Source organism: Cordyceps militaris (assembly GCF_000225605.1).
Source record: "Cordyceps militaris CM01 unplaced genomic scaffold CCM_S00001, whole genome shotgun sequence".
In the NCBI taxonomy this organism is placed as follows: Eukaryota; Fungi; Ascomycota; class Sordariomycetes; order Hypocreales; family Cordycipitaceae; genus Cordyceps; species Cordyceps militaris.
This window is the reverse complement of record NW_006271969.1, coordinates 3,007,154-3,029,042: the sequence shown is the minus strand read 5'-3', so window position 1 is coordinate 3,029,042 and position 21,889 is coordinate 3,007,154. Positions and strand designations below refer to the sequence as shown.

General features: G+C 54.1%; 8 protein-coding genes across 8 annotated transcripts; 5 read left to right on the top strand and 3 right to left on the bottom strand.

Moving 5' to 3' along the window:
• Positions 1-226: 226 nt before the first annotated feature.
• Positions 227-1,234, bottom strand: CCM_00976 (uncharacterized protein; the record flags this gene model as incomplete). The annotated part of the gene is given in 5 exon segments (XM_006666134.1): positions 227-259; positions 300-490; positions 507-812; positions 911-1,175; positions 1,226-1,234. 5 exon segments carry the CDS (start codon positions 1,232-1,234, stop codon positions 227-229), a joined length of 804 nt encoding a protein of 267 aa, XP_006666197.1.
• Positions 1,235-2,906: 1,672 nt separating this feature from the next.
• CCM_00975 (uncharacterized protein) lies at positions 2,907-3,772 on the top strand (the record flags this gene model as incomplete). The annotated part of the gene is made up of 3 exons (XM_006666133.1): positions 2,907-3,471; positions 3,510-3,621; positions 3,676-3,772. The coding sequence occupies 3 exons, from the start codon at positions 2,907-2,909 to the stop codon at positions 3,770-3,772; spliced, it is 774 nt and encodes a 257-aa protein (XP_006666196.1).
• Positions 3,773-4,630: 858 nt separating this feature from the next.
• On the top strand, positions 4,631-5,758 carry CCM_00974 (glycosyl transferase family 17 protein; the record flags this gene model as incomplete). The annotated part of the gene is made up of 1 exon (XM_006666132.1): positions 4,631-5,758. One exon carries the CDS (start codon positions 4,631-4,633, stop codon positions 5,756-5,758), a length of 1,128 nt encoding a protein of 375 aa, XP_006666195.1.
• A 439-nt stretch (positions 5,759-6,197) lies between these two features.
• Positions 6,198-7,236, top strand: CCM_00973 (RNA polymerase II elongator complex subunit; the record flags this gene model as incomplete). The annotated part of the gene is made up of 2 exons (XM_006666131.1): positions 6,198-6,203; positions 6,265-7,236. 2 exons carry the CDS (start codon positions 6,198-6,200, stop codon positions 7,234-7,236), a joined length of 978 nt encoding a protein of 325 aa, XP_006666194.1.
• Positions 7,237-7,640: 404 nt separating this feature from the next.
• On the bottom strand, positions 7,641-8,752 carry CCM_00972 (aquaporin; the record flags this gene model as incomplete). The annotated part of the gene is made up of 2 exons (XM_006666130.1): positions 7,641-8,365; positions 8,443-8,752. The coding sequence occupies 2 exons, from the start codon at positions 8,750-8,752 to the stop codon at positions 7,641-7,643; spliced, it is 1,035 nt and encodes a 344-aa protein (XP_006666193.1).
• Positions 8,753-10,960: 2,208 nt separating this feature from the next.
• Positions 10,961-13,670, top strand: CCM_00971 (cell division control protein Cdc48; the record flags this gene model as incomplete). The annotated part of the gene is made up of 5 exons (XM_006666129.1): positions 10,961-11,004; positions 11,081-11,108; positions 11,174-11,229; positions 11,290-11,539; positions 11,592-13,670. 5 exons carry the CDS (start codon positions 10,961-10,963, stop codon positions 13,668-13,670), a joined length of 2,457 nt encoding a protein of 818 aa, XP_006666192.1.
• A 743-nt stretch (positions 13,671-14,413) lies between these two features.
• On the bottom strand, positions 14,414-14,953 carry CCM_00970 (uncharacterized protein; the record flags this gene model as incomplete). Its single annotated transcript, XM_006666128.1, has 1 exon — positions 14,414-14,953. One exon carries the CDS (start codon positions 14,951-14,953, stop codon positions 14,414-14,416), a length of 540 nt encoding a protein of 179 aa, XP_006666191.1.
• Positions 14,954-16,246: 1,293 nt separating this feature from the next.
• CCM_00969 (uncharacterized protein) lies at positions 16,247-20,636 on the top strand (the record flags this gene model as incomplete). Its single annotated transcript, XM_006666127.1, has 11 exons — positions 16,247-16,270; positions 16,795-16,930; positions 16,991-17,038; positions 17,612-17,642; positions 17,721-17,877; positions 17,924-18,069; positions 18,533-18,981; positions 19,379-19,575; positions 20,160-20,322; positions 20,395-20,480; positions 20,571-20,636. 11 exons carry the CDS (start codon positions 16,247-16,249, stop codon positions 20,634-20,636), a joined length of 1,503 nt encoding a protein of 500 aa, XP_006666190.1.
• Between the last annotated feature and the right edge of the window lie 1,253 nt (positions 20,637-21,889).

The window sequence follows — 21,889 nt, the reverse complement described above, 5'->3', positions numbered from 1 at the left end:
TGCAAGCCATAGATGCAATGATTGGAATGTTTGGTTGCTATTTCATGACTCATGTGGAAACGTGGAGGAATAGAAGGACGAAAACAAAATGGCATACGAGGACAATTTTTCGGCATGGACCTGGGTCTAGCTAGATCTATATTCTACAATAGACGTGCAAATATGATCATGTTGATTCAAGATGCTTTGCATCTGCTCTCATAAAGGTAAAGATGGTACCGCGTTTCTAAATTTCGCCCAGGAGCTTGGCCGCGTCCCTCTTAAAAGCACCAGATAGCTGCTGCTTGATCTCTACCTACCGAGCTGCTCGTCTTGGCGTTCGCCGCGGAGCCCTTGTTGTCACCACCCAGCACTAGGACCTTGCAAATAGAGCTCTTGGTTACGTAGCCAAAGGTGTCGTTGGTCGTCAACACGCCGTCCTTGAAAGAAAAAGGAATGAGCGTCGTCTGGCCGTTCTGGTCCGCCGCCTTCCCCGTCGTCCAGGCATAGGCTGCCCGCGGCCACGCCCTCCTCGTCGAGCACCAGCCGCAGCTCAAAGTCCTGCTGGCGGACCTCGGCCGTCGTCGTCGGGCGTCGCATGCTGTGTGCTCGCCGAGGCCCGTACAGGTTCGGCGCGGTGAGCAGGCGCAGAACCTGCGAATCGAACACGAGGGGGGCGGAAAAGTGGAATAGCACTTGTTCGGTTGCGGCGCAGCAACTCGTCAAAGGAAAATGGCAGTCGCGGTCGTCGAAGCGGAGGACCGAGGAGGGACGGTCCGCGCCGGCCGAGGGCGGGCACCAGGTAGATGACCACGGGTATTTGGTGGGCTTGCCTGTCGGCGTCGAGAACTTGGACGTGAAGGCGCTTGGCTGGTTGTGTTGGTTTAGTGGTGGGAGCATGGTGTTGAGTGGCAGATGAAGCGTCGCGTACCAGTGTCGTAGCTCACGATGAGCTTGAGAGGCTCGAGGTCATGGCCAGAGGCGTTGCAGGCCTTGCCCGCGAGCCTCAAGTCGGCCGTGCCGCCGTGCGTATACATCCTGACGTCGGAGGCATTGTAGCCAGCGCACTCCTCCGCGGCCGCATTATGAGCAGCGGCCGCGGTGGCCACTGCTACCAAGGCCGCTTGGACAAGAGCAAACAGACCCTTCATTGGCAAAGAGGGCGTTGGGGTTGTTGTCGATGGATAGGATACTAGCTGCCTCGCGACGGGGGGGGGGGGGGGGGGGGCTGCTACTAATAGCGAACCACCAGCATAGGGATGGCAAGTAGGTAAAGACGAGAAAAATAAAACAAGGACTGTCGATGAAATGTAATCCCGGTTCGAGTGTTACCCTGCTACCTACCCGCTCATCCGGCTGCCGAAGAAACGTGGAGAAGGCGAGGAGGAGGCGGCCACTTGTTTCTTTGTCTGGGGGAAGCCGATGCCTATTTCGATTATTAACTCCTTGTTGGGGGCTGGGCAGTAAGCTGATTAAATTATTCAGAATAAATTATTAATTAAAGCACAGTCCACAACGACAATAGGTGGCCAGGTTGGTGGTGGCGATGTGCTCAGCTAGGCGGATACGGCCGACGACCGACGAGTGAATGTATCAGGCAACAACTCTCCAGTGTGAAGTATGCATGACGAACTACCAATAACGCAGTTTTTTGTTTCCGTTCTTCTATTTTATTTGCTTTCATGTAACCTATACATGCGCCCCTCAGTCTTGCGTACCTTTCTACGATCAAGGCTAACCGCACCATCAGAGGGGCCAAGACTCACAAAGAAGATAGAAGAGCGTACAAGGGCAGGAGTATCTTTCCGATTTAGGCTTCAAGTTACACTGATAGTCACCCGCTCTGCAGCCGCCTTTTGCAAGGCACCCGTATTATACAATGCCGGTCAAGACGTCACCCGCCGTCACACGAAGGGGACATACTCGGCGCGTGCAACAGTCCTGCCAGCGTAGCCAAGACATGCACGTTGACATGGCGCAGCTGAAGTGACGTACTAGGCAACCGTCGCGCTATATTCGGTTCTCGTGAGCATATTGGGACTCGTTGCCTGTTGCCAACGCATGCGGCACCTCCAACGACACGCGCATGGTCCAGGGCGACCCGTGGGATACATTCATACAGGGTTGGACTTGTTGAGCAAGAACAGCATTTTTTTTTTTCATTTGAGTATGCGCCATTCCTGTTTAGTAGGACGGTTTCTCTCTATCTCGTATCAGGTAACAAGGCCGCTCCGGTTCCAGTCCTCCCAGGTGTGGGAACAGAAAGGGAACACTGTACGCACCCAGTCAGTTTCGGACGGTAGTCACGTTGTAATGCACAGTCTCATGTCCCACAGATACGAGGGCACAAGGCAGCAAATCCATGTCGACCGCTAGGCAAGCAACGGATACAGAGTAGCCAGGCCGCAGCGCAGCACAACGCAACCACAGACGTCGTGGCAAGATTGGTGTGCCAGGGTCGATAGGTGGTAGTATAAAAGCTGCTACTTCAAATACAGTGCCTGCCTGTCTATCAAGTTACTGCCTTCTCGTTAGGCCTTTATGATACAAGCGAACAAAGAGAAGTAGCTGCAGCCACGCAGCCAGAAGTCATGTGGCTGTATTAATTTAAGGGTGTAATGGTGTTCTGGAACTGGAATCGATTGCGCATTTGTTGTGCTGCTGCCTATACGTCTCACGCGTTGGAACCTGGTCTTGGTCAGGCTTTCATTAAGGCTCACCTAGAATCGCATCTCTTCCTTTTTTTTAAAAGTCTCTCTCTCCCTTCTTCAATATTCATGCAAGCCATCATCATCCATTGTTGATCGCCTCCGTCTTGAGATACCCATATCATATCCCTCCGCAGCCGCATACCCTCCCGCGATAGTAACCATCTGACATCTACAACACAACCTGTCTCGCCAGCCCTACCCACCAGACACGCCATTATGCCTCAAAACGACACGGAGGACCCCGGGGGGGCCATATCACAGCAACGGCACCAACAACTCACAGGGGAGGTGCCGAAGGAACATGCAAGCATGTTCCTTGTCCCTTCCGAGCCGCCGCTGTCGTCCGAACGTTTCGGCGAAAGAGATCGAGCGGAGCTCGACACCGACGCCCAGGACAGTTCGACGAACGGCAGGAAAACCAAGCACCGCATCGTCAAGTTTGAAACAGATTCTGAAGAAAAAACGTTCGAGCGCATCACCGTTATCAAAAACAAAAGGCGGCATAGGGGGGCGATTGAGAGGTGCCGGGATCCGGTTGACCCGAATAGTACTAAGCGTACAGACATAAAAGCAGAGAGGGGCAAGTTTTCCAAGGATCTGCAGACCGAAATCGACGATTATACGAAGAAAATTGAGCAAGAGGAGACAACAAGCGACTACGATTGGATGATGGTGGTGCTGCAGTGTGGACTCGACGAAGGAGGGCGTTGGGAACGGCTGCAAGCGTTGCTGCGGCCATCTCAGAAACCGAAGTTGGTCGTGACTGTCATTTATGAACAATGTATGAAACCAGAAGCATTGCGCCGTTTGCTCCCTCAGCCCAATACGCCGCCGCCGCCGTACCAGCCTCGCCGCAGAGTGTCCAGCGTGCTCCGGTCTTGGCAAATCCGGAGCATCCTGCGCCGGCTCAGCCTTCTCTAGACGACCGAAAGTGAGGAGTGTAGACTCCGCAGGCCACCCCGCCTCTCCAGGAGGCAGTTTGCAGGATACTGGGCCGGACGAGTATGGCGCAGACTAGGCAACAAGGGAACAGCAATACAGTCGGCGGTCGGAAGCTCGAGGTCTTCCTGAGAGAGGCGTGATGCGGAAGCTGGGGGGCAGGGGCTGCGTATTACAGTGTGGGAAGCCTGGTGATGGGATATTCAGGGGTTTTTGTTTTGTTGGCAATTATTTGGGTTATCGACATGACCATTAACAGAGCAGCGGTGGCAATTGGTGACTAGGCGACTTGGGTATCCAACAACATCCTGAGCGCTAGATTTTCAATCATTTCCTAGATTAACACGAATAACGTTAATTGAGATTCGCATTGACTGCCTTCCGTAAACGTTGGACGTGTCTCGCATCGCTTGGAATCCCGGGATGAGGCTCAGGGGCTTGGCTGCGGATTTGCGCATCCACTGGTAGGGCTTGACGCGGCGTCGCCAAGCTTCAGCCCTGCCGAAGATTATTTTCGTCCCAATCCAACGGTCGCGGTACGCTAACTTAGCAACGACGGCACTGGCAGCATGGTACGGAGCTTGTCTGAATAGCGGCGGCGTCATGTCGAAGAGATCCGGCAAGGGCGAGCGAACAAAGCCGCGCACTCTAGGCAGGCAACGGGCCAGCGCAGTCACTGGGCGGCTACTGCTCAACGCTGGCTGGCGTTGAATGGCTTGGCATCATGGTGGAAACGGAAACCAACATGGCCCGTTGACAAATTCGCTTCTGCAAGGATAACTCGCATAACAAATCACTTTACCGGGTACATGAAACGTATCAAGTCGAAAGCCAGGATGTCATGATGACTGTCTACGTCAGCACAAGGCTGTATGACGCACGTGACGCCCGCGCAGGGCACGCTGAACGCTGAACACGAAGGATCAGAGCACCGTACATGTGGCAATGCAATGTGCTGTCCGGTCGCTCACATCATCGTCCTCTTTCGATTATGAGCAATCATGGCTCCTAAATCGCCATCGAGATACATCTTCCTCGCCGCCTGCTGCTCGTTGGTCTGGTGGACTTTTCTCCGTCCCGCCGCCTACACCACCAGCGGCCTGCACGAGATTGCGGGCGTCGCGCTGCCGCCGCTCGCCTTTTTGACAGCCACCACATCGGATCGCCAGAAGAAGCACGCGCAGCACTATGCGTCGCGCGAAGCCCACGAGTACTGCGCTGCCCATGGCTACTCCGTCTACGCGCCCCAGCGCGCCTCTAGCGAGCGCAAAATATACGACCTCATCATGGTGAACACCGAGCTCGACTTTCTCGAGATCCGCCTCCACGCGCTGTACGACTACGTCGACTACTTTATCATTGTCGAGTCGCCAAAGACGTTTCAGGGCGACACGAAGCCGCTCGTCATTTCCGAGAACTGGGATAGGTTCCGCCGCTACCATGATAAGATGATTTACCATGAGTTGACCTTTCTGAAATCCTTCCAGCCGAAGCGCGCCTGGGACTACGAGGATTTGCAGCGAGACGCCATGTTTGAGCAGGCCATGTACGGCTTGACAGGGCCACAGGCGCCCATCAAGGGAGATGTCATCGTTGTTGCCGACGTTGATGAGATTCCCCGGCCCGAGTCGCTGGTCGTACTCCGCACATGTAACTTCCCACGACGCCTCACGCTCGCCTCCAAATTTTATTACTATTCGTTTCAGTTCCTGCATAGAGGCCCTGAATGGCAGCACCCGCAGGCGACATTCTACCAAGGGTGGCGCACCATCAAGCCGACCAACCTGCGTAACGGTGACGGCGGCCTTCCCTGGTTCCGCGACCAGGAAAAGGGCGTCCTAAATAATGCCGGATGGCATTGCAGCAGTTGCTTTGCCACAATAGAGCAATTTCTCAACAAGATTGCCAGCTTCTCTCACGGCTGGATGAATGACGAAGAATATAGAGACAAGGCCAAGATTGCAGACGCCATACGAAACGGAAAAGACGTCTGGGATAGAGACTTTGATCAATTCGACAAGATTGACAATAATAAAGATATGCCGCCTCTCATTCTTCAGGAGCCGGCTCGCTTTGGCTATATGACGAGTCGGGATGGACCTTCGGCAGGGTTCACAGATTACCCATGACGAGAAATGGGTTGAGCTCCATGAGATGGTGCTCTCGGGTGGAATTGGAAATATTATGTAATTTAACGCTGTCGTGTTGGTGGATGTAGATACCCTTATTCTTTTGGCGAGTTGCATTCGTCAGACAGCAACCGAGACTACAAAGCAGGCTAAAATCTGGTCGAGATGTAAACGATAATATGCAAAATATAATACCCCTTTTTAATCAAGATGCCAGACTTGGCATGGATTCAGATATGAGCAAGGTTTTGATGTGCAGCTACTGGGCAACGCCACATCATGCAACTTGGCGATGGTGGGGCAGATCAAAAGTTGCTACTACCCCAAGAAACTCACTCCTCGCTTGATCCTCTACAAGTTCGATAAATCGGGGCCTGGCTGTGATTTGGAGCTTTCGATTTGGTCATTCTGCATTTCTCTAATTGCACATTTGCCCCGGATGCCTGTATGTTGCCTCCGCAAGCTCTCCATCAACCTGTTCGTCCAGCTAACCCGCGTCGCAATAGCTCATCATCGTGACCGGCTTCCCGACCTCGGGCAAGTCCACGCGGGCGAAGCAGCTATACGACTACCTCGCAGGACGCACCGCCGACTCGAAGCACCGCCTGCACCTCGTATCCGACGACAGCCTATCCATTCCCCGCACCGTCTACGACCTCGCGGCCGTGCCCGCGCACACACGCTCCGCCAACGCCTCGGAAAAGGACGCGCGCGCCAGCCTCTACGGCGCCGTCAAGCGCGTGCTGTCCGACCGGGACATTGTCATCCTCGACGGTCTCAACTACATCAAGGGCTGGCGGTACCAGCTGCACTGCGAGGCCAAGGCCGTGCGCACGCCCAGCTGCGTCCTGCAAATCGGCTGCACGCCGGACCGCGCCAGGCAGGTCAACCAGGCCCGTCTGGATCGGCGCGCGGCCGCGGCACCAGACGGCAGCCCGGAGGAGCCGTACGAGCAGGGCAACTGGGACAACCTCGTGTTCCGCTACGAGGAGCCCAACCCCATGACGCGGTGGGACAGCCCGCTCTTCACGCTCATCTGGGAGGACGACGAGGCACAGGCGACGCGCACGTTTGCCGCGCTCTGGGACGCCATCGCCGGCGACGGCCGCAAGGTGGTCCGCCCGAACCAGTCGACGGAGCCGCCGTGCGGGCGCGACGCCGCCGGCGACTACCTCTACATCCTCGACCGCGAGACGCAGTACATTGTCCGGCGCATCCTGGAGCAGCAGCAGGCGGCGGGGGACGAGGCGGGCGGCGAGGTCAGGATCCCGCTCAACGATGCCGCGCAGGACGACTTGGTCGTCGACCTGCCCGCGCTGAAGAAGCTGACCCTGCCCGGCCTGCAGCGGCATCGGCGCGCGTTCATGGGCCTCAACCGCGGCGGCGTCGGCTTGGAAGCCGTCGGCAGCATGGCGGCGGATCGCCTCCGTACGCTCTTTGTGCGCTATCTCAATGACGCGTTCGAAAACGAGGAGTGAGTTGGGCGGGCGGGCGCAGAAATGGGGAGTTATCATGACCATTGCAAAAGCGACAGCTATGCGAAGAATGAACAGCATTGGGTTCCGTTGGAATTGGACAACTTGCACACATTCCGAATTATGAGCGCGCCAACCGTTGCTCCCGCTCAATACTACATTACTCATTCCTATTTTACAACATGTGGATCGCCAATGCGTCCTTTTGTTTTGATCATACCGAGTAACCGGCTACTCGCGTCGGCTCTGATTGTCATTGTGGTTACGTTTCGTCAAGCCGCCATATTTCACGCTGGGTGGCGTGAGTACAGTATTGGCCTCCTGGCCTACCATCATTTTCGGAGTTGGTCTGCTCTTGCTGGAACGCTTACGGACCATTTTTCCAAAGGCTGCAAAGCTCAAACTATTCAATCCTTCTTGAGGGAGCCATTGGGAATAAGGCTGGGGGCAGCGGGCGAAGCGAGGCCGCCTGGACATGGCCCACGATGCACATCACCAGAGGCGGCAGGGGAAGCGACCGGAGAAACGATGGGGTCAAGAACGTCGGTAGCATCGGGTCGCACAATATGAGCGCCGGTATGAGCAGCCTCCTCGTCAAATACGAAGCGATCCATTTCCTTTTCGTTGAAGTCTTGCCCCGAGTTCGCCGTTTCGTACTCGAGAATGTTGATCAGGTGGTAGAAACCGGCAGCAACGACGCTGCCGATGCCAGGTCCGACCCAATAAATCCAGTGGTAGCTCGGGAAGCTGTGCAGAACAATGCAAGGTCCTACACTGCGCGCGGGGTTGAGAGAGCCGCCTGTAAAGTACACGCCCGTCATTTCAGCAATAAAGAGTGACAGGCCGATACCAATCGGAGCCAGGAACGTGCCCTTGTGCTTCTCGGCGGCGAGCATTATGATGGTGAAGACGAGCTCAGCGGTCAGAAAGGCCTCGATCCAGACGCCTTGCGCAACGCTGGTCCCCCCGCCAAGGGCCGTGGCAATCTGCAGCTCACCGGGGAACAGCGCGTCGACAACAGCAGACGCGGAAGTGGCGCCGAGGATCTGGGCGAGGAATATGAGGACCGCACGCACAGGTCTGAGACCACCGATGAGAACGAGGCCGAGAGTCACGGCGGGGTTGAAGAGACCTGTCAGAGCCGCATGAGTATGAGTCCTGTGACCGTGCGGTTGGCCAGAAGAAGCCTGTGTGGATGCTATTCCTCACCTCCACTGATACGGAAAAAGACCCAGGCATTGACAGCAAGACTGAAGCCAAAGGCGAGCGCAATGTACAAGAGTGTCGGCGTGTCGGGAATGTCAGCAATGGCGTGCTGCGAATCGGCCGCTTGGCTCTGTTGCTGCGCAGCGTTCTTGCCCTTGAGCGCGGTGTTGGCAACCTGGGTCGCCGAAAATGCAAAGAACAGGAAGAGAAAGGTGCCGACGAATTCGCCAATGGCGGCGACAAAGTGGTTTCTGATCTTGTTGGGAATCGCCGACACCAGTTGGCGCGGGTACTCGGGCTGGATGATTTGCATGGCGGGTGGGAATTACACGGGCGGACTGGCAAGCAAACAGTCTGGGAAGAGCAACTCCTTTCGAAGTTTTGCGGACCAGAGGGGAACTAAAGATTCGCGAAGAGGTTAACTAAAGGATGGCAGGAGAGTTCTTGCTGAACGATGTATGAAAGAGGGTTTCCAACGGCGCGAGCACACGGCACGAGCAAAGCTGGCGAGGTGGCAAGAAGAAGAGCGATGCTATTCAGACACCCAGTGCGGAAGAAGACAAAAAGTTGGGATTTATATAGGAATGAACCGTCCGGTCAGCCTATACTCGGCAAACCTTCCTTCCAGCTGTTGTCAATACGACGGGTTTCCGATTCCTGGCTCTCTAGTCGATGGCTCGCCCCTCGTGACTGAGGTCAGAGAAGGGGAAGCGGCTTGTCATCTTTCCCTGATTTTGGTGATGCACTTTGGCCGAATTGGACTAGATGGATGGCCAGGCTTTGCCTTTGCGAGGTTAACGCGGCCCACTAGAATGATCTCTATCACCATCATGACGCAAGTGCTCTTTTTTTTTGTCATTCGCTTGTGGAATAGGCGGGTGACAACGATTAGCCTTTTTTGTGTGTGTGCACCGTCCCAATATGAAGGGTCGTGTCGTGTCATCTGGGTGGCGTCGGCACCAGCCGAGGAGTCTGCGCCGGAAGACATCCGGGGTTGTCGATCTTATAGGCTTGACCGCACTTGCCAGACAGTAGTTACGTGCTCTATTGAAAAGGCTACAAAGGAAGAGGGAAAACGATAAAAGTACGAACAGTAATAAGTAAGAGATAATTCATTAAGGCAGATAAGAGATTATTACTAGTTACCTAACCCTGTTAATGAAGTGTGCGTAGTGACGTTCGGCACGTAATGCTGTGGTTTTTCCTAAAGCTTGCAACCTTCGGTTATCTTGGCAAGTATCGTCTGAAAGGGGTCAAATCGCCATTTTGTATGCCTGCACCTGGGGACCATGCATAGTGAATGCAAGTCTTCACAACAGTTCTAGTTGGCTATGACAGCGCCGACATGTACATGTGTAGTGGCAAGCCGGAACAGCAGACTTGATGTCCACGAGCATGTGGTCAATATGAAGCAATGTCAGTGCAAAGCGACATCGTTACAATGAGGGTATTGGTCCGACACTCCCATTTGGAATTACGTGTGAATGGCCACCACACCTCAAGCCGATGTCGGGCTGCACGGCGTGGGGATGGAGACTGAAAGGGCGAGTCACGTCAATGGGCATGTAAAATACGCATTCCCTTAAATAGACACGGCCGGGACAGAATCTCGTACAAAACACATGGTCATGAGTTGCGAGTATGGCCTCGTTATCAGCACGTTACTGGGAGGAAGTGCAGCGCATGGGGTGCAAGCAGGCTGCAGGGCCGCGCAGAAAGGAATAAGCGTCCCGGGGGCGGTGACAATTGAATGGGCAAACTAGCTCCTCAACTTCCAGTGGCGTCAGTGGCGGACTTATCAATAGCTTTTCGGCGAACTGTTGGGCAATTGCTGTCTGGTTGAACTTGGTCACTGTCAAGCAGCGTGATGACAAAGCAAAGTGACCTACACTTGGCCGCGCCATTGCGTGGCCTGGAGCTGCCTGGTGGTAGAATGTGGCAGAACGTTCCACTGGTCAGCCAGCACTCACAGTGTTGTTTTCACTCGTTTCCGCGCCGAAAGATAGCAAACACAGGCGTCGCCACAGCGCATCACCGCCTAAAATTAGCGGGCATGCAAGTACCTGGACCATCAATCTTCCGCTCCGCCTCAGGGCTTTGCAGCCTCTGATTGGTTCATCTGAGCGCCCGCCTGCCAACGGCAAGTGGGCTTTCTTCTCGGCAAGTACCTTGTACCGCTCCGTTGCGAGTTGCCAAAAGCCAAAGCACCACTGTGGCATTACCTCACCTTCGAAACAGGCTCCTCTTCTTACCTCTCCGGCACGTCTCGCCTCTTGGACCTCTCATCATCTCCCCCCAACTTTACCAATACCCTTCCCTTTTCTCTTAATCCAAGGAACCTTGTCCCCTTGTTCATCCTCCGTCTTGGTCATTTTCTCTCGTCGCATTGCTCTGCGAGAAGGCCGCTTCTGAATACCAGTCGTTCAGCCCTGCGTTTGTTGCTCGCCGAGCTGACTCCGTTCCGCCACCTTGAACCCATTTCCACCCTTCGCATCTTCACCCAGCTCACAGACTCGGCACAATGACTCGCCAACCGGAAGATCACAAGAAAAAGGTCAATCTGACGTGAGTTGCATCATTTTGGCCCTCTTGCTGCCCGCCAGCGCAGCTCGCCCGAAAGCCCGGCTAACAGTTTCCCTAGCGACGTCTCTGGCGCCGAGATCAAGAACGTAAGCAGCATCGCTGGGCCGCATCACTGCCATGCCATTTCGAACTCAACTGACCCTCGATCCAGGAAGATGAAGTCGCAACCGCCATTCTGAAGAAGAAGAAGAAGCCCAACCAGCTCATGTGCGTTGCTCCGCTTGCCGCCAGCTTCCGAGTTCACGCCTCGCTAACTTAGCCTCTCAGGGTTACCGATGCCGTCAATGACGACAACAGCATCATCGCGCTTTCCGAGAGCACTATGGAAACGCTGCAGCTTTTCCGCGGTGACACAGTCCTCGTTCGTGGCAAGAAGAGAAAGGACACGGTCCTGATTGTCCTCGCCGATGAGGAGCTCGATGACGGCAGTGCTCGCATCAACCGTGTTGTTCGCCACAACCTCCGCGTCAAGCACGGCGACATGATTACCATCCAGCCCTGCCCCGACATCAAATATGTATGTTTACTAGTGCACGTTGCTCAACAAACATGGTACTAATACATACCAGGCCAAGCGAATTGCTGTTCTCCCCATCTCCGACACTGTCGAGGGCATCACTGGCTCGCTCTTTGATGTCTACCTCGCCCCCTACTTCCGCGAAGCCTACCGCCCTGTTCGCCAAGGCGACCTCTTCCTTGTCCGTGGTGGTATGCGACAAGTCGAGTTCAAGGTCGTCGAGGTCGACCCTCCCGAGTACGGCATCGTTGCCCAAGATACAGTCATTCACTGCGAGGGTGACCCGATCGAGCGCGATGAGGAGGAAAACAATCTCAACGAGGTTGGCTATGACGATATTGGTGGCTGCCGCAAACAGATGGCTCAGATCCGTGAAATGGTCGAGCTTCCCCTGCGCCACCCCCAGCTTTTCAAGTCTATTGGTATCAAGCCTCCCCGTGGTGTCTTGCTCTACGGTCCTCCCGGTACCGGTAAGACGCTGATGGCTCGTGCCGTCGCCAACGAGACCGGTGCTTTCTTCTTCCTCATCAATGGTCCCGAAATCATGTCCAAGATGGCTGGTGAATCCGAGTCGAACTTGCGCAAGGCTTTCGAGGAGGCCGAGAAGAACTCGCCCGCCATTATCTTCATTGATGAAATTGACTCTATCGCCCCCAAGCGTGACAAGACCAATGGTGAGGTCGAACGCCGTGTCGTTTCCCAGCTCCTTACCCTCATGGACGGTATGAAGGCCCGCTCCAATGTTGTTGTCATGGCCGCCACCAACCGTCCCAACTCCATCGACCCTGCTCTGCGTCGTTTCGGCCGTTTTGATCGTGAGGTCGATATTGGCGTCCCCGACCCTACCGGCCGTCTCGAGATTATTCAGATCCACACCAAGAACATGAAGCTCAGTGACGATGTCGACCTGGAGCAGATTGCTTCTGAGACGCACGGTTACGTCGGTTCCGATGTGGCTGCCCTCTGCTCGGAGGCTGCCATGCAGCAGATCCGTGAGAAGATGGATCTCATTGACCTTGACGAGGACACCATCGACGCCGAAGTCCTCGACTCTCTTGGTGTTACCATGGAAAACTTCCGCTTCGCCCTTGGTGTCTCCAACCCCTCTGCTCTTCGCGAGGTTGCTGTTGTCGAGGTTCCCAATGTCCGCTGGGAAGACATTGGTGGCCTCGAGCTTGTCAAGCAGGATCTGCGCGAGCAGGTCCAGTACCCTGTCGACCACCCCGAGAAGTTCCTCAAGTTTGGTCTCTCGCCATCCCGAGGTGTTTTGTTCTACGGTCCCCCTGGTACCGGTAAAACCATGTTGGCCAAGGCTGTCGCCAATGAGTGCGCCGCAAACTTCATTTCCGTCAAGGGGCCTGAACTCCTCAGTATGTGGTTCGGTGAATCGGAGAGCAACATCCGTGACATCTTCGACAAGGCTCGTGCCGCTGCTCCTTGCATTGTCTTCCTCGACGAGCTGGATTCCATTGCCAAGGCTCGTGGCGGCTCTGTCGGCGATGCTGGCGGTGCCTCTGACCGTGTTGTCAACCAGCTCCTGACTGAAATGGACGGTATGACTTCGAAGAAGAACGTCTTCGTCATTGGCGCTACCAACAGACCTGAGCAGCTTGACCCCGCTCTGTGCCGTCCCGGCCGTCTCGACTCGCTCATCTACGTTCCTCTCCCTGATCAGCTTGGCCGTCTGAGCATTATCCGGGCTCAGCTCCGCAAATCCCCCGTTGCCCCCGACGTGGATCTGGAGTTCATCGCCACCAAGACTCACGGCTTCTCCGGTGCCGATATCAGCTTCATCGCCCAGCGTGCGGCCAAGATTGCCATCAAGGAGTCGATTGATGCCGATATTGCCCGCGTCAAGGAGCGGGAGGCTGCTGGCGACGTGGACATGGGTGACGACGACGATTTCGAAGACCCTGTTCCTCTCCTGACCAAAGCCCATTTTGAGGAGGCTATGCAGTCGGCCCGCAGATCCGTCAGTGACGTTGAAATCCGCCGCTACGAGGCCTTTGCCCAGCAAATGAAGAATGCCGGTCCCGGTGCCTTCTTCAAGTTCCCCGAGGGCGAAGCAGGCCAGGCAGCTGGAGGCGATTCATTTGGCGACGCCGGCAACGACGACGGTCTGTATGATTAAAGTGCCAAGGCCGGGATAATTTGGAGCTTTGTGACTGTATTCTACGCAACAAGTGATGTATGGGCATCAAATTGACTTGAGCCGAGGAAGAGTGACGAGGATGGTTTTCGGTGGTTACTGGCTGGGAGTTTGTGAAGCATTAGAGGCTTGCAGAGGACTTGAGTCTTTGCAAATATTAAGAGTCTCTGTTGCATTCGTCAGCCAGACGGCCTGGTGCGACGGATGCGATGAGGCATGACTCTCGGCAGATTTATTCAGCTTTCATAGATGACGCAATTGATTTATTATGACATGAAGTTGTATTATTGGTATTGCAGTGTGATTTGTGATGATGTAGTATTGATGTGTTTGGTGGTGGTGGTGAGCTTGGTGAGTGTCGGATTCAGACGACAGACAGGCTCAGGTTATGTTATGAGGCAGCTATTGTCAGCGAAGACAGCTGGCCATGGTTATTGATACAAGTCGAAGTTTTACAAGGGCCGCCCTTTAACGGCCGAGTGATTTCCCTGTCCATGTAGTGCAGCGCCTCGATCCTTGCTCTCGGCGCCGTTCTCCTCCCCTGCGGGATATGTACCATTATAGTCCAGACAATGTGCCCTATTTCCATTGTCATGGTCATCGTCGTCGTCGTCGTCGTCGTCGTCGTCGTCGGTGTCGTCGTCGTATTCTTCCCAACGTAATGCTGGGGGATGTACCTGTTCCGGGGGACAGCTGGTCCGCCATCGGACCGTGTGGCGGCCCTCCTAGTCCTCAATCTCGCACACAGTCTCCAGGCACTCCTTTGTGACGCGCATCGTCTCGTCCACGACGGCCTGCGGCACGGCCAGCGCGAGCAGCGTGGTGCCGTCGGTCCCGTTTGTCGCCGCCGCCGCGGCCTTGCTGCTGCTGCTGCCATTCGTCGTCGTCGTCGCCGCTGCTGCTGCCTTGTTGGTCGCCTCGTGGATGTCGTCGAGCACGCGCCGCAGCAGCGCGGGAAAGGTCAGCACCTCGCCGGACCGGAGCAGGTGCAGCGCGTGGTTCTGCACCATGGTCGGCCAGTTGGAGGCGTCGGCGTTGAGGGCGTGGAGGAGTCGTTCTTGTATCCTGCGGGAAGGGGGAGGGGGGTTGGTTAGTGGGAAGGGGAAGGGAGAGAGGGGGGAAGGGGGAGGGACGGACTTGGGGACGTGGCCGTCGCGGAGGAGAATCGTGTTGATCTGCGAGCGTAGATCCGGGTCGAGCGTGGCCGGTGTGTAGTCGGCGGCGGAGGAGGGCACCTTGACCGGCGTGGAGGGTCTTTGCGACATGGTTGGCGTTGTGTGTATGTGTGTGGGCGGTTTATTCCATGTAGCACGAGCCAAAAACGGGGGGGTTACTGGCGTCGGTTATTTCTGGAATATGTCCCCTCTCTCCCGGTTCGTGTTGGCGAGAAGAGCAGAGAAAAGAGCAAAAAGCGGTTGGCTTTTCCCCCCCGAAGATCGGCTTTTCGCTGGCAAGAAAAAAGGGCCTGGCTCCCGGCGCCCCCCAATCAGGCTTACTTGGCTCCCGGCGCCCCCCAATCAGGCTTTTTTGCAAACACAACTTCGCAAGCACTTGTGTATGCTTGTTGTTTTCCTCGGTTGGGCGGTTTTTCGTTGCGGAATTCGAGGCTCGGCCGTTCTTTTGTAGAGTGGGGGGGGGGACGACTTTGTTTATTTTTAGCTTCTCCTTTTTTGAACCCAGCACTCCTGTGCGCGTCGATGGGCGTCTTGATGGATTTTTGGTAGGAAGTTTTCCCCCTTGGCTGATGGGAACAAAGGGCGGCGTTCTTTTTGCGGTGGCCGGTGAAGGGGGGTGTTGTTGGCGCGCGGCGGAGGATTTTTTAGAAGAGGCGATGATGGGGGTGTTGTGTGGAGTCTTTTTTTTTTGGGTTCCTTTTCAAGTAGTTAAGCGCCCGCTGGTGATGAAGGGAATAGCTTCTCCCCGCCTTATTTTGGCACAGTGTGTGTTATCGCCATCTTACACGAACTGGTGGTTTAATTTTCCATCAACTAATAAGAAAACGCGGCTCGTCTCTTTCTCGAGAGAATTCATAGCATGCCTTGGTTCGAAATTTGTGCGTGTTGAAAGTCTTTGGTTTGTCTCAGTCTGGCGAGTGTTAGCAATCATAGGGAGAGGATAGGTTGCAGCAAGAATTGTGCGGCAAAAGAAAAAAACAGGTTCGTCCAGCTACCAATTCAGAAACAGGCCACAACTTCTTCACTACCTGGGTACAGCCAATCTTGTTCAGTGCGGCTGTTGGTTTCTTTCCTTGGTCATATTTCATCACCTATTTACCGCCCAACGCAGATCTGCCCGCCACTAGTCAGGAGCAATTCCAATACAAGTTTTTCATATACCATAGTAAAACGTAACATCTCGTTGATTGTCTTCTATAGAGGCGTTTACGTGTTTGAATGCTCCTGTTTGCCATGCCTTATAGTGCATCGTCAAGGACAACTTCACCACGTTGGGCGAAGACACATACAAACACGCAAACAATATCCAGACCCCTTTGTCTACGATTGTCGCCCCTGCCCGCCACCCACCACCGACTCATTGATATAGACGCCCATCATACAATGTTTCTCTTCTGCAGCATTGACGTTGCTCTTTTTTGGCGTCTGCACATCATCCCATATCTACCTACCCTAGAGCACCACCGCCGCCGCCTTTGTCCCACCACCACCACCACCAAACCTCCCTCCAACCTTTTTGCCTCACGCAACTCCCCCTCCATATTAACTACCTAACTACATCCGCGCATTCCCTTTTCTCCGGGCCGCCTCTTCTTCTTCCTCTTCTGCTTTCTGTCCATCTTGTTCCCGTTTTGCCCGGCGCTGCGCACACCACCACCCTCCACTCGCCCGCCCCCCCCTGGCGCTCCCCTCCCACACACGGCCCGTCCCGTTGGTCCGCGGAAACCCTGGCTGGCTCGGCTTCTTCTCTCTCTGTGTGTTGTTTGTTGTCTGTCTGTCTGGCTTGTGGCTATCACGTCCCGAGGGCGCACGCGCGCCGCAGAGGCCCCAAGTACCAACTACGCGATAGGGACCCTCCCTTCTTCCTCACCGACACTGTTGACACGGAATTTGCCAGCGCCGCCTAGTCATGAAAAAAAAAAGCCTCACAGGGTTCTCGATTGAGTACATGGGCTGGGAACAGAAAAGCCATCATTGATGATGATGCCATTCACGTGCTAATGCATACTAAAAAAAACGAGCAGGGTTCGCAAGAGAAGGCAAAAATGGCCAACCCCTTCTGCCGCGGTATAGACTCTGTACTGCCGGCTGCAATCCGTACACCGCATGTCAAATAACTATCCATAGGAGCAATTGGCTCGCAAACCTTTGACCGAAATCTGCACGGCATCATGAGTTAGGCACCGTCGTCGTCCGCTCTTTGCTCTGGGCCGCCTCCCTGCGTACTCCGTGTAAAGAAACGATAACTACGTGGCAGCCACTATCAAGGCGTCTTGTTTTTTGTTTTTTTTTTCCTTTTCATGTGCCGATGCATGACATGCAACTTTTGCAAAGTCCTTTTTTTCTTCTTCTTCCACTGGTAAACTTCCGAGCCCGCACATGCCCGCCATGCTCCGCCTCTGCCGTGTACGTGTAGTGTAATACAGCTCCAACCTTTCGGCGGTGAAGCCGCGCGCCGGTTTTATTTTGTATGACAAAGAGACGAATCATGGTTACCACATGTACCGAGGAAACACGGAGGAACAAGGACGAAAATAAAAGGCTCACAAGTAGCGGAACGTCCGGCCTCCGAAAACCCGTGAACCGGAGCCACATCACCAATCAACTTCCTTGCCGCGCCTCCAATGTCTAATCTTCGCGACTCAGATCAAAGTCGTGTCACCATGTCATATTTCAAGTTTCTGCTTTTTTCCTTATTCGTCCTCTCCCAGCTCCGTTCCCGTCTCCTGACCGCTACAACTTACTTAGGGTTAGCATCCGCGTCGGGCGTCAATGAGTAGTTACCAAACAGTTACCAAACGAACCATGGCCTACATGACAAGGGAGAAAACAGTCTCTCACGATCCGTAATTGGTAGCGACATCGCCATATGCGGCTACCGCTATCTGGACTCTTCCAGCGAATATGGCCTAGAAGCACCCCCTGTCATTCTGTTTGCCCGCCCCCTCCCTTGCCGCCCCCCTGCCGTGGCTAAACAGTCCTTGTTTATTTGTAACAAGACCATCCTTTCCCTTGTAATTGATGCTGCCATCTTGGTACATGAACATTGGTCATAATAAGCACCTTGAAAACGTGTGTTACACGGCATGCGACGTGCTGTGTGCCAAGCTTTGGGTTTACTTGGTACCATGCTCTCCCAAGACCTCCTCCCAAGACCTCCCAAGACTTCCCAAGACGTCCAAACCTCCCAAGACAAGAAAGATAGCGTAGCGGCAGGGCGGCACGTCGGTCAGGCAGCGTCACACAACAGTTTCCCCCGTAAATAAATACTCTGTACCGAGTACACTGTACGGAGTATCGTCACCAAAACAGCTAGACGAGCACTCCATAAACAGAAACACGTACATCGCCCTCTTCCTCGCCAGTCAATCACCTTTCTGTCTTGCCAATTCATCACTATCCATCGGCAAGCTCTTTGGTAGCCCCCCATGCCCGCCAACGGACAAAAAAAGTGCCAACACTGGGCTGACTGATCCAAGGGTCTAGGCTGTCGCATGGATTGCAACCACTGCCAGCCACTTTGTCTTTGGTTTTATTTTTGGCGTCTTTGTGATGTGCCATGAATCCGCCCCCTCCCCTTTCGCCGACACTCTGTCCGTAATGTAAACCAGATTCCTGGGATTTTGTCCTGTCCACACAACTCAAGCCACTGTCACCACCACGTCTCAGTACGACATTCAACATTCGACCCTCGACATGGGACGGCGCTCCCATAACGGAATCCCGCACTATAGTTAGCCCGGCGGTATCTGTCATTGGGGCTGTTTCTTTCTTCCCTGGCAGCGGCCAGCTTCCGCCACCCTGCCTGTTCTCGGACCGGACCAGAAAATCCATTTCCCTGGCACCCCAACCACAATTTGATAACAGAAGACGGGCTATTCCCAATATTCCACAAGCTTGCCATGATGTTGTTGCTCTCTTCCGTCCTCTGCCGATCTACTCGTACTTTGCATTTGACCGATGCCACAGGGTGGTCTGCCGGGGAAGCTTGCCGGAGTGCCGCGCCAGGTTGCTCGCCGGTACCGTGTACATCCTACTCCGTACTCCGTACATACACTGCAAAGAGCAACCAAATATGGGAATGCGAAAGCAAGCGGCGCCGGCGGAATGCCATTCAAGTATTGTCTTCCTTGACCAAGGCGGGCTTACCTCAGCCCTGCCCATTCAACGTCTTTGCCGAAAATGTACACATTTCGGCGTCGAAATGAATACGGAGCGCCCGCCTGTGTCGTATTAGTCGCTTGTGGTCCGTGGAGGAGAGAGACAAGAAGACCAAGGCACAATTAGGTTGGGCGTTGCATGAGACAGCATTAGTTGTGCAGGGACTCTCGGTTAGGCTAAGACCACAACATACCATATGTCTTTATTCCTTTTTCAGTCTGACATCAGATTCTGTCGTAACGTATTCTTCTGGTTTGAAATGAGGCGGCATTTTTGTTTTGTTTCGTCTCCTCGCACTGATTGCGTGCCGACTGGTAGTTATTAGTATGTATGTACGCGCTGTAACTCCATGAGACGAGCAAAGGGTCATCGACAGGCCGGCGCCTGATGGCTTCGCTCCGATTGATTTGATTTATCCCCACTCCCCGATATGCAGCGTCGCATTCAATCTTTCCTTCTTTCTTGGCACCCTCCAAACTTGGCAGCAATCGTCTGATTTCCAGAGCTCCGCAAGCCCCAGCACCTCTTACACCGACACTCAAAGAAGATTTGTAGGCTTTTAACGCTTGTGCAACATTTATGCCAGATTCAAGCTGCCTTGACCAGGTAGGAGCAAGGTTCACACTCGACTCTGTCACACTTGTTCCTCTTTTGTGTTACCAAAGCCAGCAAAGCAGTCCACACACACCCTTGCTAGCTTCCACCAGGTCGTTCCAGAAGCTCCAATGCGTTTTGTGCTTCACAAAAAAACTTGCCCATGGGGAAGGGAGAAGGCCCGAGACATGCATAGGGGAGGGGAAGAACGGCAGAGGTCATCGTTGCGACGCCCGCACCGCAACTCGGTATTAACCCGTGTTTGCTTTTCGACAATACCCGTTGTTATATTTGATACCAAAGTCTTGTTGGTAATGTAACATCTGCCACTTTCGGCGCATCACCCCGGTAGCGATATCGGGACTGCCGGCCGGCTTGAGTGCTGTGCAGGGAGCAGAGCCGACATGACTTTCTCCCTTGTCAACTTGTCCAAACTGGTGACACAGATTTGCACCAGACAAAGGAAATAAAGGTCCAAGCACCAGAGGCTGCGTATGAATTTCAAAGTGCTGATTCGTCCAAAAAACTTTCATGTTGAGAGCTCATTGCCTCTTTCGGTAACACGACCGGCTCTCGATACTACGCTTTCGTAAGCTACGCCATCGCTGGTGATGGCTTCATGAAACCGACGCGTTACCTGCTGAATTGGATTGCCAACATACTACTGCACAACCTCGAAACACAAAGGCTCTCCCCTTTCAATGGTAAACACACCTTCTCGGTAGACGTTTCATAAAAGAACGACGGGAGGCGCTGTCGCGCCAAGCACCTCCAAGCACCTCTGGACCCGCTCGTTGACGTGCAACATGTCCATTCCATGGTGATCGACCGGACCGGGCCTGTTACACAGACTCACATGCGAGTAAGGCTTTTTGTGTATACCAGGATCATAGGATGGGAAGAGGCCACTGGTCGCATCTCCTGCATGGATGTTTGCCGAATCCCCGTTTAGAAGCGCATTGTGGCGTCTTGTAACAAGGTTAATGAATGGCTGGGCGACTTGAATGTTTACACATAACAGTAATCTGTATATGTGTCCCGCAGTCCTCCCGATTGCAGGCAGCTTAGGCTCTGGATATAAGGCGTTTGTGAAATAGCAAACACAAAGCTATTCATTTATCGGAGACGGGGTCGATGGATGTCAAGCATCGGCAGCGTGGGCTCGGAAGACAGGCAGTTGCGTTCCCGAAGCTCAAGCATGAATGATCTGCACAAACCTGGCACGCTTCTGACACTAGTTATTCGTGCTGGGCGGGTAGGCGGGGCGTATTTTCATGACATCCTGGGCATTGAACTGACGTACCATGACCAAGGTATCTGCACAATTCTTTGCAGAGCAACTCTGTAGTTACCAGTACAAGGCTCTCGCCCGCCTCGGTCCGCGTCGCCAGAGGGAATGCAAGATGCTGCCTCTCACCGGCTGTGGCACATGCTGCCAGTGCTGCCATTGCGGTACCTCTTGCAGAGGCCTAAAATGCTTTGATGCTGACCCCAATACGGATTCATGGCAGATCGCTGTGAGCCTTTTCCTTTTCAAGTCGCGCAGCACATCCGACGCACCGGAAGACGACTTCCGATGACAGCTGGTCCACGTAGTTATCGTTTCCTGCAGCCATTCCTGTTCGCGATACGGCTTACATGAGAACGAGGCAGTGCTCTCAATCACAAGAGCAAAAGCACATAAGTGGAATGCTGGTTCCTTTCCTTGGCTGTGCGCAAGTCGCCCTGAACCAGCGCTTGCTCCGCTTCATCAATCGCAGCATAACCAGCGTGGATGACCAACCACTTGACCGAGTGTATCTGTACTGATACCGAGCGGCTGCATTGTTGGTGGGTTGACAGCTCGCTAACCGGAACGCGATGATTAATAAGGAGCTTGGATAGAAAACGTGTTTCGTACAAGCACCCTGCGATACGCTCTGTAATATGTTGTGTAACGCATGGCTTGTGCAGGTTTCACCTCAGAGGTTTGCGCACAGGTACTTGAGGTAATTTTGACGGCTTCATTTAGAGAAACGGATGTTGCATGAGCTTCTTGGAGGCTCGATTGCGTTCCCGAAGCAATCTTGAAACGCAAAGAGAGCGTGTCCTGCGATGCCATGGGAATATGTGGCGTTGATGTGACATCTCGTACGTTGGCACTATTGAAATTACTACCAGACCAGTATGCTCGATTTTTTCTAGCTAGACCGCGCTAGCCATCGCCAGAGAATTGAGCCTTGCCAATCAATGGGAGGCATTATCGTTGGCGTCGGGCTGTTACCATCTCAC